This window comes from Pholis gunnellus (genome assembly GCF_910591455.1).
Source record: "Pholis gunnellus genome assembly, chromosome: 5".
Lineage (NCBI taxonomy): Eukaryota > Metazoa > Chordata > Actinopteri > Perciformes > Pholidae > Pholis > Pholis gunnellus.
The window spans coordinates 13,676,802-13,691,560 of NC_136531.1; the positions used below are offsets into that span (position 1 = coordinate 13,676,802).

Consider the following 14,759-nt stretch of genomic DNA (forward strand, 5'->3'; position numbering starts at 1 on the left):
CCCCCTTTCCCCAGCCAAGGTTTCTCCCTCTCCATGTCAGTGTCTATAATGCACTCTGACAACACACAAATCACTGGAGAGGTTTCCCAGCAACAGGAGGGAGGGTTTAGGGTTTTGGACCCTGATGGAGCCAAAAACGTCTTCCAGGAGAGGAAATTGATTCAGTGGAAGTCTTAAAAAAAATCCTTCAGATCCAGTCAATAATCACCACCAGATAAAAAGGGGAAGACAGGGTGTGGGGGTTGGGGGGGGGGGGAGCATTGATTATCCTTGTTTTCTGCTGGCCAGTACACACAGGCAGTAAAATCAAGAGCTGGTAAACAGCCAACAAAACAGCACGACAGTCTGATTAAAGACAGTGGGGCTTTAGGCTTGTGGTCAGAAATCAAAGTGCCTCCTCTCATCTCCCTCTGCTCTCCCCTCTCCCAGTAGGAACCATGTTTTCCTCCCCCAACCACTCCCTCCAACACTCATTCATTTCTCTCTACCTCCCCCCTGTGGCCGCTAATGGCCATGGCAGCTCTTATAGCTGTACAATAATTCTCAATCGGTGAACCAGACTACACAACGAGGTACTGCTTTACAATAAGGCATACCTACAGGGTTTATTGATGGAAGTATTGACTTGCTGTTAGTTAGTATTCATCATTTGCACACTTGTAATAATCCTTTTATGGTGTAAAATATGGTGTTGGCACATCGTGAACACAATGGTTAATAAACAATCATAACAAACAATGATGTGCCTCATAAACTGGCAACCTTTTAGTTCATTCGCTCTTAACTGTCAACTGGTAGGGCTCCACCAAATTTAAATATGACCTGATCTTACATCCTGTAAAAACAGTGTTCTGTATATATAAAGCTTTTCAATAAATATTAACAGGATTTCATATCAAGAAGAAGTGTTAGAAGCCTACATTCAAACCGTCCTGATACTATACATGTAAATACAGTAGGCTATAATTCAGATATGCTTCGGTTAATTTGACATGCAACATTGCTATTAAGCTTCCAACCGCAGTATACTTAATGTGTGAGCCCGTAGTTACTTACAAGTGTAACTATACATGGGAATTACATGCCTCCCGTTGTTAGGCAGACATGTTTGCACACTAGGCCTGAGGATAAAATGTCAATCACCCGTAGAGCTGTAGGCGAAACTAAAGAGTGAAAACGCACGCATGCACGCACGCATGCACGCACGCATAGTTTACAGAACAAACACACCAGTTAAGTTAGCAGCAGCTATAACGTACCTTTTCTCTGCCGCTCTTTCTTGGGCCACGAAGCTCCAGCTGCAGCTCCAGTCAGGTGAAACCCCCCAAAGTGTCACAGTGTTTATATGAACTTCATAATATTGTCAATGAACAAACCAAACCCCGGTTTAGACATATTGATAAATGGCCTTGTACTAATGGGACCCGTCACCTTAAACCCTCGCGAGACAGGAGGGGCGCCTTCACAGGTGTCGCGCGAGTTTCGATCACGCGCCAACTGCACGTTGGCACGTTGACTCTCATAATTAAAAAAAAACAACCGTAAATGAGTCCACCTGAGACATTTTCAGGTGTAAAATATTAGAAAAATTGGACCTTTTACAGCAAAAGAAGCATTTAAATGAGCAGTGTGTTTTCATCAATAAATACGATTATTGATTAATAATTATAATTTTAGGCCTGTGTTTTGGAAGCATTTTTTCCCCTAGGATGGCAAAGTCATAAGCCGCCTTACACTGCCTCTGATTGGCTAGTCTAGCCTTCGTTGTTTGGGTTGACTAGGTTTAGGCATAATGAGTGAGATTCAGGGTTAGATTCAGAATATCAGGGTGAGGCCATCAGAGGCAGAGTAAGGCAGGTCAAGCCTTCGCCATATCGGAAAAAAAAACATCGGTGTTGAGGAGAAACAAATGCCTACATCCATGGATCAGGCCCGCAATGACGGGCGTCACATCGTTCAGCACAAACAAATGAACAAGGCACAAGTTTTCTCATGTCTTGTTCAAAATCTTGTTTTGTATCTTAACTCCTCAACGCTGTTGGAATATAGTCTCCATAATTCATACAACGTTGTGTATTTCTAAAGGCCTGCTTAATATGTCTCTTTAAGTTTAGAACAAACAAAAACATGTACGTTGTTTTTCAAATTCACATATATGCATTTGTGTGTATTTCCCTTATTCTCCCCTGTACTAATATTGATAATTAATCAATCAATTAATTAATTATTAACTCAAAAGACTTAAAAAAATATTTATTGTGTAAAATGAGACATATTAGAAATAAACAAACAAAAAATAAACAAAACGATCCGTTACATAATCTGCCGACAAAACGTCCACAGGAATTCAGACGGATGTCATTGACAGTTTTTGAACAGCTGACAGCTGAAGAACAAAACGAGGACAAGAAGAGAGGACAAAGAATAACTGCAGTAACATCTCCGTCATGAACCCGACACACGCAATACAGGCCTCTAGACTCTCAACTGACGATAATCAAAAGCCCTGCAGTTAAACTCTGTGATGGTGCAAACTATTGTGCAAGAACAGATATGGCGACTGATTTGCTGACCAGTGTGTTACAATACAACTTCTTTTCCTCCTCATAAGAATGAATCATGTCTCATACTAAATATAATAACATAAAAGCATTCTGATCAAGCACAAGAGATGACAGATCCAGAGCGTTAAAAGAAAATCCCTCATAGTGGGAAATGATCTACAACAAATTGTAGATATACAGACAAGTCGTTACAGTGTGACTGCTTGTGTTTCTAGGGGACACCTCACACCAGTGTTTGCTTTAAACAAATCAAAAAGGGAGGCAACACAGAGAAGAACATGTTTTCATGTCAGGTTACAGTCAATAATGCTGCAGTACTTTCTAAGAGTCACCCAGTTACTTATACGTATCATAGATACATACTCATGTTTACAAAAATATTAATTGTAAAGCTAAATTTATTCTCAAGATCATGTAATAAAAAAGCCCTTTTAGCAGATCCCATTGTTTTAATATTGTATGCTCCGTCCTCTGCTTTACCACAGGTCAGGCTCCACCCAGACGATCTTCTTCTGCTCCTCCCAGATGACGGTGCGCAGGTTGGTCAGCAGGGAGGTCTGGTCACACCAGGAGTCCTGAGCCACGCTGTGATACAGACAGGGCAGCTTGTCCAGCAGCGGCTCCTCGCTCCTCGAGCATGCCAACAGCTGCTCCTCCGACTGGCTGTGGCGCTGCAGCTTTGACCTGGGAACGTAGGAGGAATGAACAAAATACATAAAGATAAGATAAAGATCATTTCTTATCTATTTTCTACTATTTTCTACTACTTTTAAGCTACAATTGAGTTAAGTTATTCCGTTCTCTAAAACATCATCATCAACTTCAGGTTGTGATGTCAGTCCCTGAGAATCAGAGGGAACAGGTTTCGCTGTGCACATAGTTTGAGTTGTCAGCTACGGGAAATCCTAATTGAAGAGGTCGACATACCAGTTATTCCAGAGACAGAGCACATTGCAGCCACAGGAGGACACACAACTATTGGAACTATTTTGTTTTGCTTCCGTGGAAACACTGAAGGCTGCTCACAAGACGTTTAAGCCTGTTTGTTCAGGAAGTTAAATATCATCAAGGAAACGTAGGATGTAAGTAAATGACAATGTAACTACTGGAAGACCCTGAGGATATCTAACAGTGCATTCCAAGGCTATGGCAGATGTAAGTGAGGTCATCAAGTTTCACCCAAGTCAACATTTACGTGCTTATAGTGATTATCTGAATGTGATGTAAGAGTCATGAGCAACAAGGTGAGCCCTGAAGAAGAAGAAGAAGAAGAAGAAGAAGAAGAAGAAGAAGAAGAAGAAGAAGAAGAAGAAGAAGAAGAAGAAGAAGAAGAAGAAGAAGAAGAAGAAGAAGAAGAAGAAGAAGAAGAAGAAGAAGAAGAAGAAGAAGAAGAAGAAGAAGAAGAAGAAGAAGAAGAAGAAGAAGGACGGTTTACCTCAGTTTCCGTGCACTACGTGCCGACTGGCCAATGAAGATGATGATCGGGAAGATCTTGGCCCGGTGCAGCCGACGCACACAGTCCAGCCCCAACGGCAGCACACAGTGAATCCCCTGTAGGGTGAGGATACGAATACATTACAGTCTGGACTAAATTGGAGAAACAAACAACCATTCAACACTTACATCCCTTGAGCCCCACCACTATTGCGGCAAAAGCATTTTCTTTTTGGGCTTAAAATCACTTGAGAGTAAACTCCTCGTCAACCCCATTCTTCACTTTTTGAGGTGCCAACCTCGAATGAAACTATCCAAATATAAGATCACTTCTGTGTTTTGAATGTTCTGACCTTCTTCATGACTTTCTCGACACTCTGCAGGGTGTAGCAGCAGCTTCTTCCCTGCTCACACTCCTCCAGGATCTCGGACCTCTGCAGCTGGGCTGCATGCTCGCTGGAGCTCAGCACCTCTGTAAAGCAGATATGTGGGGAGGGGAGGGGGGGGGGGGGAAAAAAAAAAGTAAGGCATGAAGTGATGATATATGTCACATGATAAGATCATGAAAGAAATATTTATATTTCCATCACTATATTTCAAACTTTACAGGAAGACATGGCGTCTTTACCTTTAGTAGTGAGATTATCTTTAATTCATATTGTACATTATCTGAAACCTTTATCATTTTCTGCAGCATGTCGTGTCTTTTTGTTCTTTAAATACACTAGTCCTTGCAATGATTAAACACGTCCCACAAAGATCATTACATTTTCATTTCACCTTATCATTGCAGGGAATACTGGCAAACATTTACTGTCTTTATAGCCTCTGTCATTCTTATCACTATCTATTCACAAAGTGTATTTCCTTCCTGGTTTACAGAAACAGACAAACATGTGATCTGTCAAGTCAAACAGACCTATCAGTCAGCGCAGGAAAGTGCTTCCCTCCTCTGTATCTAAAATCTTCAATGACAAATGCTCCAGCGGAAACAGATTATGAAATATAAATGCAATGCATACAACAGCACTGTATTTCTCACCAGGCTCACAGAGCTGGAAGCCCTGCCAGTCTGCCATCTTCTTGTTCAGGATGTGTCCCAGGATGGTGGGCAGCAGCAGGACAGGCCTGCAGACGGGCGGGAAGTGTGGCGTGACCGGGCTGTAGGGCATGAGGGTGAGACAACTTCTGGGTGCAGATGTATCCCCTATATACGAAAGAATATTAAGACAAAGGTTAAATGTTTTCATTAAAAAACATCCAGAAATGTTCAGCAAACCGCGGATTCAAGACGCAATAAAGCAAGATATTGTACTTTCGTGTCTTTGCTGCTGCTGAAGGCTATTGTACCTGATTCTGCACTCTTGGTATTTGCATCCTCCACACTGACCCACAGTGGGTTCCTGCCCTGGCGCCCTGTGCCGACAATCCTCACTGCCTTCTGCTGCTTCCGGGCCACCAAACGCCCAGCCTGGTGAGTGAGAGGAATATTCCCAAAAGTAAGCAGACTGTGACATTTTGGATAGGAACGCTGGGTGGCAGTATTTTAGATGATTCTTACCTTTTGAGACTTCTTTGTTTGAAAGCTCATGTCTTCAATTGCTCTAATCAGAAGTCGCTGTGCCCTGTGCCATCAGAAAATCATTCAAATTAACATTTAAAGCACTGCGAGCGGTAAGTATTCTGCTGATTCTGACTCTCTACCTCCTGTATGTTGGCTGACAAAAAACTGATCTGATACCGCACCCCTCATTCCTATATTCCACATCAGCGTACTAACCTGTAATAGTTGGGTACGCTTCCACTCTGGAGGTCCAGTAGCTGACAGGGGTGAACTTGGCTGGCGTGCCATGAGTCCTCAGTGCCAGCAGGGCGCGTGTTGGTTACATGAAGAATGTCGTTGCAGGACACAGCCAGGGTCCAGTTAGGGCCAGCAGGGAGAGACAAGTTGACACGTACGTAGAAGGAGTCTCCGGATGATGTCTCTCTGCTCTGCAGCTGCTGCAGCAGCGCCTCATAGTCTAAACAGGGAGAGGAAGACACTTAAAGCCACTGTATATTGTGTAGCTATATTAGCTCCACTGTCCCAATTCAGGTTTAATAATTTAACATGCTGTAACTACCAGCCAAAGAGTTCAAGGAAGATTTGACCATCTTATGTTCATGTATTCCAGCTGATCCCAAGATACAGTTACTGTGCTCTCGCATGTGTGTATGTGTTTACATGTGTGTGCAGAAACTAACTTTTTTAATTGAAAATGAAAAGTTAAAAGTCACGAAATGCATTCTTTTGTTGCTGTTTTTCTTTCCCATTATTATGTGATTTCATGATCCTGGAATCACAGCATGAACACTAAAAGTCGCAATGAAAAATGCCAATTTTGCTCATTGAGGATAACATGAATTTATCTGAAGAAAGTCTTGGGTTATGTGAAGTCATGGGAAATGTAGTCTGATATGAATTATTTTATGATCAAAAGGTACTATTTTGGCTTCAAGAATGGATATTTATGACGGAGTCGGATGCAACATCTTCAGTAAAATGCCCAGAAATTATTAATGATGATACATACAATCGTGTTTACAAGGGGCTAAAAGGGTTTTATGTACATGCTGTGGGACATACCATCTTGTCTTGGCCGGAGGGAGAGGTGACAGAGGCCTGTGACCTGGCCAAGAGCCCACATAGCTTCCTCTAAAGTGGAATCTTCCAGCACCATTCTCAGAGCCTTCTGGTTCTGCTCGTACGTCACCTGCAGACCAACACTATTATGAGAAACGCCTTCACAGTAGGCAGAATGATTAGAATTGGTGTTCAGAAACACACTTCAAACCCACCTCCACTATCTGTGCCCCGGGGCTGATGCCGACAGTATGGGCAGCTGTGCCTTCTGTCACCTTGTGCACAAACACTCCGGTCTTATTGCCTCCCACCACTGCCAGCTGTCCGAGCAGTGCTTCCCCCTGGAGGGAGATGCTGAGGACACGGCCGTTGACACGAATTGCTTTCTGACGACAACGCATCAGGAATGGAGGGACTGAGGTTCTTGACAGGCTGGTGAGAGAGAAATGAGGAGATGAGAAAAGGATAGAACGCTTGATCAAACATTTTGATTCAAAGGATCAAAGTTTTCCTTCAGTGGAACGGAAAAATGTTGCTTCTTTCACACTATACTGTATATACAGCTTACTCAGAGAGTTAGCGCTTTAACCTCAGTCATTGAATCATTCAATTTCAAATCATAGACTGTATGAAAAAGTGGACATAGCCTCCCGGTCTGAAAAGTAAAGCCAATGCGGAGGTGCCTTAAACCTGCATTCTTTCTCATGGCCAGCCCGTGGCGACTTCACAAAGAATGGATTGTGACCCTGAATTGCTCATATCATATCACTCGCAATTGATATCTGCCCCGTCGCAAGGTCTGATTCAAAGATATTCCCCTCATGATATTACAATGAAAACAATGTTTTGCAGATGAGTGCAATTTGCCATTTTATTTGCATCTGTTTGTAATTATACATGTGGCAATGTAGGCAGGTTCCCAAAAATGTAAATGTTTTTTAAATTAACTCGGTTTCGTTACTCTCTTCACTTTTAGTTTCTTTTAACTTGTCTTGTTTTGTGTTTTCTGTCTGTAACTATGTGTCTCTGATGCTGCTGCCTGTCTTGGCCAGGTCTCCCTTGAAAAAGAGATTTTTAATCTCAATGGGACTCTCCTGGTTAAATAAAGGTTAAATAAAAACTGCCATCCGTTCTACACAAAAATGCCATAATGTCGTATGTCATATGTCATATTTATAGCTGTGTTGTGGATTGTCTCACCCATCGATGCTGGAGTCATTAGAAGGGGAAAGCCTGGGCTTGTGCTTGTCTTCACTCTCCACTAAACAAAAGAGAGGCAGTTTAATGATTTGGCATCAGGGTTGTGCGTGTGAGAGTTAATGTGTCACCTCACAGCCCCTGGCAAAGGTTCAACATTGCATACAATAGCAAGTGAAAGACCAGCCAAACTACAGCAAACCACCAACCCGTCCACCCAAAAAGACTTTGTATCTTTTCTATACACACCACTGGGGATAAGCACAAACTCGTCCAATAGAGAATCAGTCTCCACTGCTTCAAAGCTGCAAGAGAAAAAAAAGAAGACAAAAGATACATGAACACCACTATCAGATGTCTCTCCGTCAGTTACTGTCTTTCACATACAAACATGTACACAAACACTGACGATGCTGAGTTATGTACTGCATACTGAGCTTACTTTAATGCTAATGTGAGATACTCATCTGCCTTGCTTCGACCCAGAGACCGTGTTGATTGGTTGGCAGGAATAATTAGGAATAATTATAAAGGAAAAGCTACATTTTCTGGCAGCACTTTAAACATGGAAATACTAAAGTTCTTGAGCAGAAATACAATAATTGAGGAATGTGAGTCGGTATCATAAGATCCTAGTTAAGCCCCTCATATTCCGGTTAATTGATAATCCAACCGAAGCTGGATGCCTTGACGTTAACAGAAAGGAATGCAGCGCTCAATAACACCTGAAAGTTATCCTTCCTGGTACGTGTCCTGCCAACAGCCCCGAACTAATGATGTAAAAAGCATGAACACAAACTCACAGTAACATATGCTGTGGATGAACCTGGAAACACACACCTGCTGTCTGCATACAGAGCTTCCTCCCTTCGGCGGAGAGACTCTGGACTGGGGGGCTCCGCATTTCGGGATCGGACACTACTTGCATCTTCACACTGTACACATACACACAGATTGATACACGTGGCATATGTACACACAAATATTAATTCTTAAATATATAAAAATGTGTAATAATCAAGAATCTTTTTTAAATCAAGTAAAATTAGTCTAACATGTTTTTTCAAAGCCTTACTTTGAGAAATACAAACTTTTTTTTCTTCATTTTGAAAAATATGTCCAAATTGTTAATATATTACCAATTAATATTGCTTTAAAGGATTAGGCAGGCTTTATTCCATATTTGTCTTATTCTCAACAAATCTAAAACAGCTGGGCATTATAGCAACTGTTAATCAAACAGGAGTAAATAGTGTACTTGTTGGGGAACTATTGTTATTCATCATAAATTACAGTTCACATGATCATCATAATGGAGGAACATGTCACACAATGCAACAGTGTGGAAACAATGGAGCTCTATGGCACACTATATATCAGACTTGGGCTGTTAACGATTAGAAAAGTATGCACTATTGCCACCCTTATTCTTTAACAAAAGCACATGTAAAATAACTTTAACTAAATAGTAAATTAAACAAAAGCTAAATACTTGACACTCGATCATTGATCAAAAAGAATACCCAATCCTAATAAAATAATTGTGGTTGATCTCAATTGCACACACACACACACACACACCTCTGAATTGAAGGTACATGATATGGGATTGATTGCATCCATGCGGCAAAGTCTTCTTCTATTGGGGATTTTGGGTGGGGATATTGGGGATTCTTCAAAGCTGGATCTCGGGCTCTCCCAGTCCTCCTCCGTCTCCTTTGACACAAACACAAAATGACATTATTATTTCTGTACGCGTTGTGCTCATGTGTATGCGGATATGTCTCGTCTGACTCACCACATCACAACTCGTCCGTTGTTGTTCTCTGGGGCTGCGTTGGGCCTGCACGCTGAAGACCTGCTCTTGGAGCTCAACCAGCTGACACCTCAGGGTGTCCTTCTCAGCCAAGATGCGGGCGATCATGGTCTGGGCCTCGTCTCTGGACAGGTACGCCTAGAAGCATGAATCGTTCAGAATTACTTTACATACCTGTTTTTACACAAAAAGAACGGTGCACAGGCCCGCCTTGTTCCTCATTCATGCAGATAAACACAATCAAGCCGAGTTTAAGCCTCATGGAGCCTCACGCGCCACCTGGAACTGGAAACGTGGATATGCACAACGTCTCATGAAGAATAATTAATGTGTGTGCCAACTTCGCTGCCACAAAGGCGTGTGGTATGCAGGATGTTGTCGACGTGGCGCCTGTGGCTGCTGAATGCATCTTTTCATACATTCTTGTGAAGACAAAAACAATACATGATAGAAACCATGAAGCAGCAACCATGTCTCATTGTCTTGTGTTGTTGGTTACTGACAAGGGATCAAGTGTGCGCTAAAATACTCAGGTGCAAGACAAAAAGTACTTGACTGCAGGGCGCAAAGGAGGTCTGCATACTGGTATGCTCAAAAGAAAAAGTTTGTGTGTAAGAGAAAATCAGGCATTTCTTGTATAGAGGCAGTAATCAACTCGGATCACCTGCTGGCCAGCAAACAGCAGGGAAAAACCAAACCACATCAGTAAAATCACAGTAATCCAGAAAATAGAAATCCAGAAAAAATATCTAAAATACAATGTTAAAGGAGCTGCGTATATCTCGTGGTAAGGTTGCAGATTGCCACCAACTGAACCCTCCTCCGCTCAACCCTCCCTTCCCAAGCGTATCAAAGAACTACGGTGGCCTTGAGGTGATGTAAATACGTGAAATGCCATCACTAGAGCCAGTGTTGTTTTGTCAGTTCTGGGCTGATGTAGATGCATGGTGGAGCAACATGGCAGACACTGTGAAGAGGACAAGCTCCCCAGATATAAACAGCTGATTCTAAGGTAAGGAAAACACAAAGACTCAGGTGATTATACACTAATGAAAATATTATATTCCATTCCTGCTAATGGAGCCCCCTAATTCCTACAAACTGATGCTTTTAATGTGACAGAACCTGAAGGTAATCATTTGGTAAAAACGTGGTAAAAAAAATGTGTTGTCAATACATTTACAGGCGGATGCAGACGTGTTGTTGTTGGTTACTGCACAGCTCCAGTGGAGCAGCTGACAGCTGTGTGAACACCTGACAGTCAGGGTGTGGGTGGATTGTTATTTCATTCCTCTCAGAGGAAAAGCCTCAAGGATGTTTAGAAGACACAAGTACGAAACCTGCTTTAAGATGAATCATTGCTTCATGGTATCATCGACAGGTGAAATGTAGCAAACTACTATGTTTATGTCAGTGTAAAAGTCGTTTACTCTTACTTTAGAATACTAATTTGAATAAAGGAGAGCTTAATCAATGTGCCATAAGAGATATAAATAACTACACACCTACACACAGGGAGTTACAGACAATAGGAGCCAAGAGAACTGGTTGACTTTTGACACTCTCCACAACAACAATGCTCACACCTGACTGCTTGACATTTCAACGGAAAACACAAAAAGCATGATGTGATGTTGTTACAAAACAAGCCATACAAATAGAATCTAAAACAGAAAATGCTGCTTGGTAAACTGAATTAGTGTTTTACGGAAGACAGAAAGGTTTGAGTGGCGAGACTGTTCCTTACTTGGTCTCTCTCTGCCTGCAGCTCTTTCATCTGGTTCTGGATCACAGTGCTCTTCTGCTGGTGCATGTTACAGTCCAGGGTCAGCTGCTGCACCTGGAGGCTCAGGCACTCCTTCTGATCCAAGAGCTGAATGCAAAATACACACAAGTTAGACAAATGTGGCCTCAAGTGATTTAGGGATATATAATAGATGTACACGGAAACATCTGTGTTGTCTGAAATAGATAATGGTGCCTCATAGTATTATCATTTATCAATTTCTCATTGCGTGTATAAATGTTTACTTCCTATTTTTTATACAACATACTCAGATTCTTATCTAATTTCAGGTTCTCCTCTGATTAAAGGCGTTTGTGGGTCATTTGTAGCAGTGGGATAAACAAAATGTCACTTTTCATATTCCAGTAGATGTTTCCTGAATGAGCGTGACATTTCCTGATCCACGATGACACAGGAAAACCCCCTCCCACACACAAACACACACAGACACACGCACACACCGCTTGTTTCTCTCTCAGCAGCTGTTCATTCTCCTCTCTGTAACACCTGAGCTGCTCTGCAAGCTCCACCTGGCTGTCTATGGCCTCAGCCAGGTCCTGGGCCAGGATGTCCTGACGAGCCTGGCAGAGACACAACAGCGACAGCAGATTAGACACAACTGGCTATTGACTCTTTCACTATTTATGCGTGATTATGTGTTAAAGCTGTTACTATCAGCGAATACCAGAGAATGATTAAGGGAATGTTCTCACTGGGTCCAGTTTTTCCACCTTCACCAGCTGACAGCGCAGATTTCTGACTTCTTCTTGCAGCTGCGGAGTCTCAGCAGCGGCACACCTGACCGAGCGTCGCTTCTGGAACTCATTCTCCGTTTGTGCCTTCTGCAGCTCAGTCTGCAGCTGGTACATCTGCCACCACACAAGAACAAGAATGTCGATGGGGCTGCAACTATGATTTATTTCATACTATCCTCTTGTTTTCTGAATTTATCAGTTGAAAAATACAGTTTTTTCTATAAAAATGTTCAATTAATTGTGACCAAAACCCAAGATGATGGACAAAACGGTTATGTATTGTCTCACCATCCCCAAAGATATTTAAATAAAGACAATTATATATATATATATATCAACAAAGGCACACATTTGAGAAGTTGGGTCTAACTTATCTCTGCTTGATAAATAACTTTTAGTTTAGATAATTTAGATCTAAATTGACATCAAGCTATGATGTTCACATTTCAGTTTTTTGTGTTTCAGGAAAGAGACACTCATTCTATGTATTTCTGAGTTTTTGAGTGACAAGGGTCACTGACCTGCAGGTTGAGGTCATGGAGACGCATGTTCACAGCTGATTTCTCCTCGATGGCTGCTGTGTAGCGCACGTACAAGTCACACTTCTCGTCCTTCAGCTTGGTGACGTCATGTTGCAAAGAACACAAGTGTCTCCGCATGCGTTCATTTTCAGACTGAAGACATCTGGACTTCTCCGCCAGCTCCATTATCTGCCGAATCTCCAACTCCAGCGAGGCGCAGCTTGCGCTCTTTCTGCTAGCTTCACAACGCGCCTCCTGGAGCTCTTTCTGCATCCCTGTTACTGCTCTGACCAGATACTCCGTCAGCTCGGAGTACTTTATCAGGCCTGCGAGGAGAGCAACGCAAATTAGACATGAAGCGAGTTACACAAACACACAATTTTTCACTTACAACACCTTAATAAAGCCACTGACCACTAAATCTTGAAGGCTCAGTGCTGGGTTTGCGTCCTGTGACTTGGGTGTACAAGGGGGGGTAGTGGATCATCAGGCTCTCCACCAAGGCCACAGCACCATTCCTCCCCTGGGTCCTCAGCAGATCCAGCATATGGCCTGTAAATGGAAGATGATAATGTAATGTTGTCATAAACTTCAACCCGAACCGTTGAATCATCCAAAATGCATCTAGAAATGTCTTATTTCAGAAGTAAAAGCATTTAATCTCACCACAGAGAGTAAGCAAGTTGACAATAGTTAAAAACAATAAACAAAATATTTACAGTAGTTAATACAGATAATTTGAAAAATAAATAAATAAATAAATAAATAAATATATATATAGCAGGCCAATACACTCTCAAACTCTTTTAGGCAGCATAACATGTTTGTTTTCTAATAAATATTAGTTTTTAGGACTGCAATGTGGCTGGAATTTCCTCCGTCTCTTGGCAATACACTCGGTCAAACAGTCAGTGTAAATAAATCCGGTGCAGTAAAAGAGGAGGCAGACTACATCCTCCACAATACCATGGAAATCCCAAAAGCAATAAGCCAAGTCAAGTCAGAAATCTCACTGGTTCTCATGCTGCGGTTGGTGAGGTTGTGGCAGGAGAGGATCTCATCCTCGTCCATCTCGGTGAGCACCCTGGCCTGCCTCAGGTACGGGATCAAGACGCCTGGCCGCACCCCCAAGGAGATCCGGTGGCGGTTGTCGTTTATCATTTCCCACAATTCCTCCTCTCCCATCTGTCCAAGGTCTGGACTCTCAGGAACACACTCCCCTGCCATCCTGAGTGTGTAACGCGGGTTTAAAAGAGAAACGGGTGTACGGCTAGACCAAACGGAGCAGGTACGCAACCTTTGCCGCAAAGACACTTGTCACTGACTCATCCCTGGAAGTTTACAGAACAGCAGTCTGACTGGAAGTGCATTAGAGCATTATAAAAGAGCCAGGCTTTCCACGCCCATTTGTTGTGTCAAAACATGTGTGTGTGTGTGTGTGTGTGTGTGTGTGTGTGTGTAGGAAAACCTGTAAGACAAGACCTCTGTGATGCGGTGCAACAAGGGACTGAGTCGATGAGTGTTGGAACAAACAGAGCTGAACGCTCTCACACACATTCACGTTTCAGACACAAACACTAAAAAAAACATTAGTCAAGTGAGCCACACATATATATTCCATTCACACTCTTGGTGGCTTTCTCAGGTTTGTTTGCTTACAACAAATAATTCAATATCTAAATCACATCATAAAGCTCTGCCTCATTTTATCAATGAGCAAAGCCAGATTTGTTTGTTGAATGGAGTCATGCCACATTCTAAATGAACAAAGCCGCTCGCCAGCCCAGAAACATGAGATGACATGGGAGTTTGCCTTAATAATTCCTAATCACAGTAAAGTAAACACACATACCTCACTGCTGACAGGAACACTGAGCTATGAAGTGCAAAGTCCTCCGTTAAACAAGGAAATAAGGTTGGGGGGGGGGGGGGGGGGGGGGGGGGGGTAGCTGGCAGGGATGTCAGCGCAAGTTCAAAGCCTTTCTCATACTGTTAGCTAACTGTTTACTGTACAGTAAAGGGTTTATGCAAACAAATGGAAGCTATTAAGGCAACATACTGTA

General features: G+C 42.4%; 1 protein-coding gene across 1 annotated transcript; it reads right to left on the reverse strand.

The window, feature by feature from the left end:
* Positions 1-2,238: 2,238 nt before the first annotated feature.
* card14 (caspase recruitment domain family, member 14) lies at positions 2,239-14,031 on the reverse strand. Its single transcript, XM_079160336.1, has 20 exons — positions 13,710-14,031; positions 13,111-13,248; positions 12,697-13,022; positions 12,134-12,289; positions 11,882-12,001; positions 11,382-11,507; positions 9,617-9,772; positions 9,400-9,534; positions 8,659-8,753; positions 8,068-8,123; positions 7,822-7,882; positions 6,837-7,053; positions 6,625-6,751; positions 5,779-6,019; positions 5,560-5,623; positions 5,349-5,469; positions 5,041-5,205; positions 4,352-4,470; positions 4,000-4,115; positions 2,239-3,248 (listed from the first exon to the last, which is right to left on the reverse strand). The coding sequence occupies exons 1-20, from the start codon at positions 13,921-13,923 to the stop codon at positions 3,041-3,043; spliced, it is 2,961 nt and encodes a 986-aa protein (XP_079016462.1). The 5' UTR covers positions 13,924-14,031; the 3' UTR covers positions 2,239-3,040.
* Between the last annotated feature and the right edge of the window lie 728 nt (positions 14,032-14,759).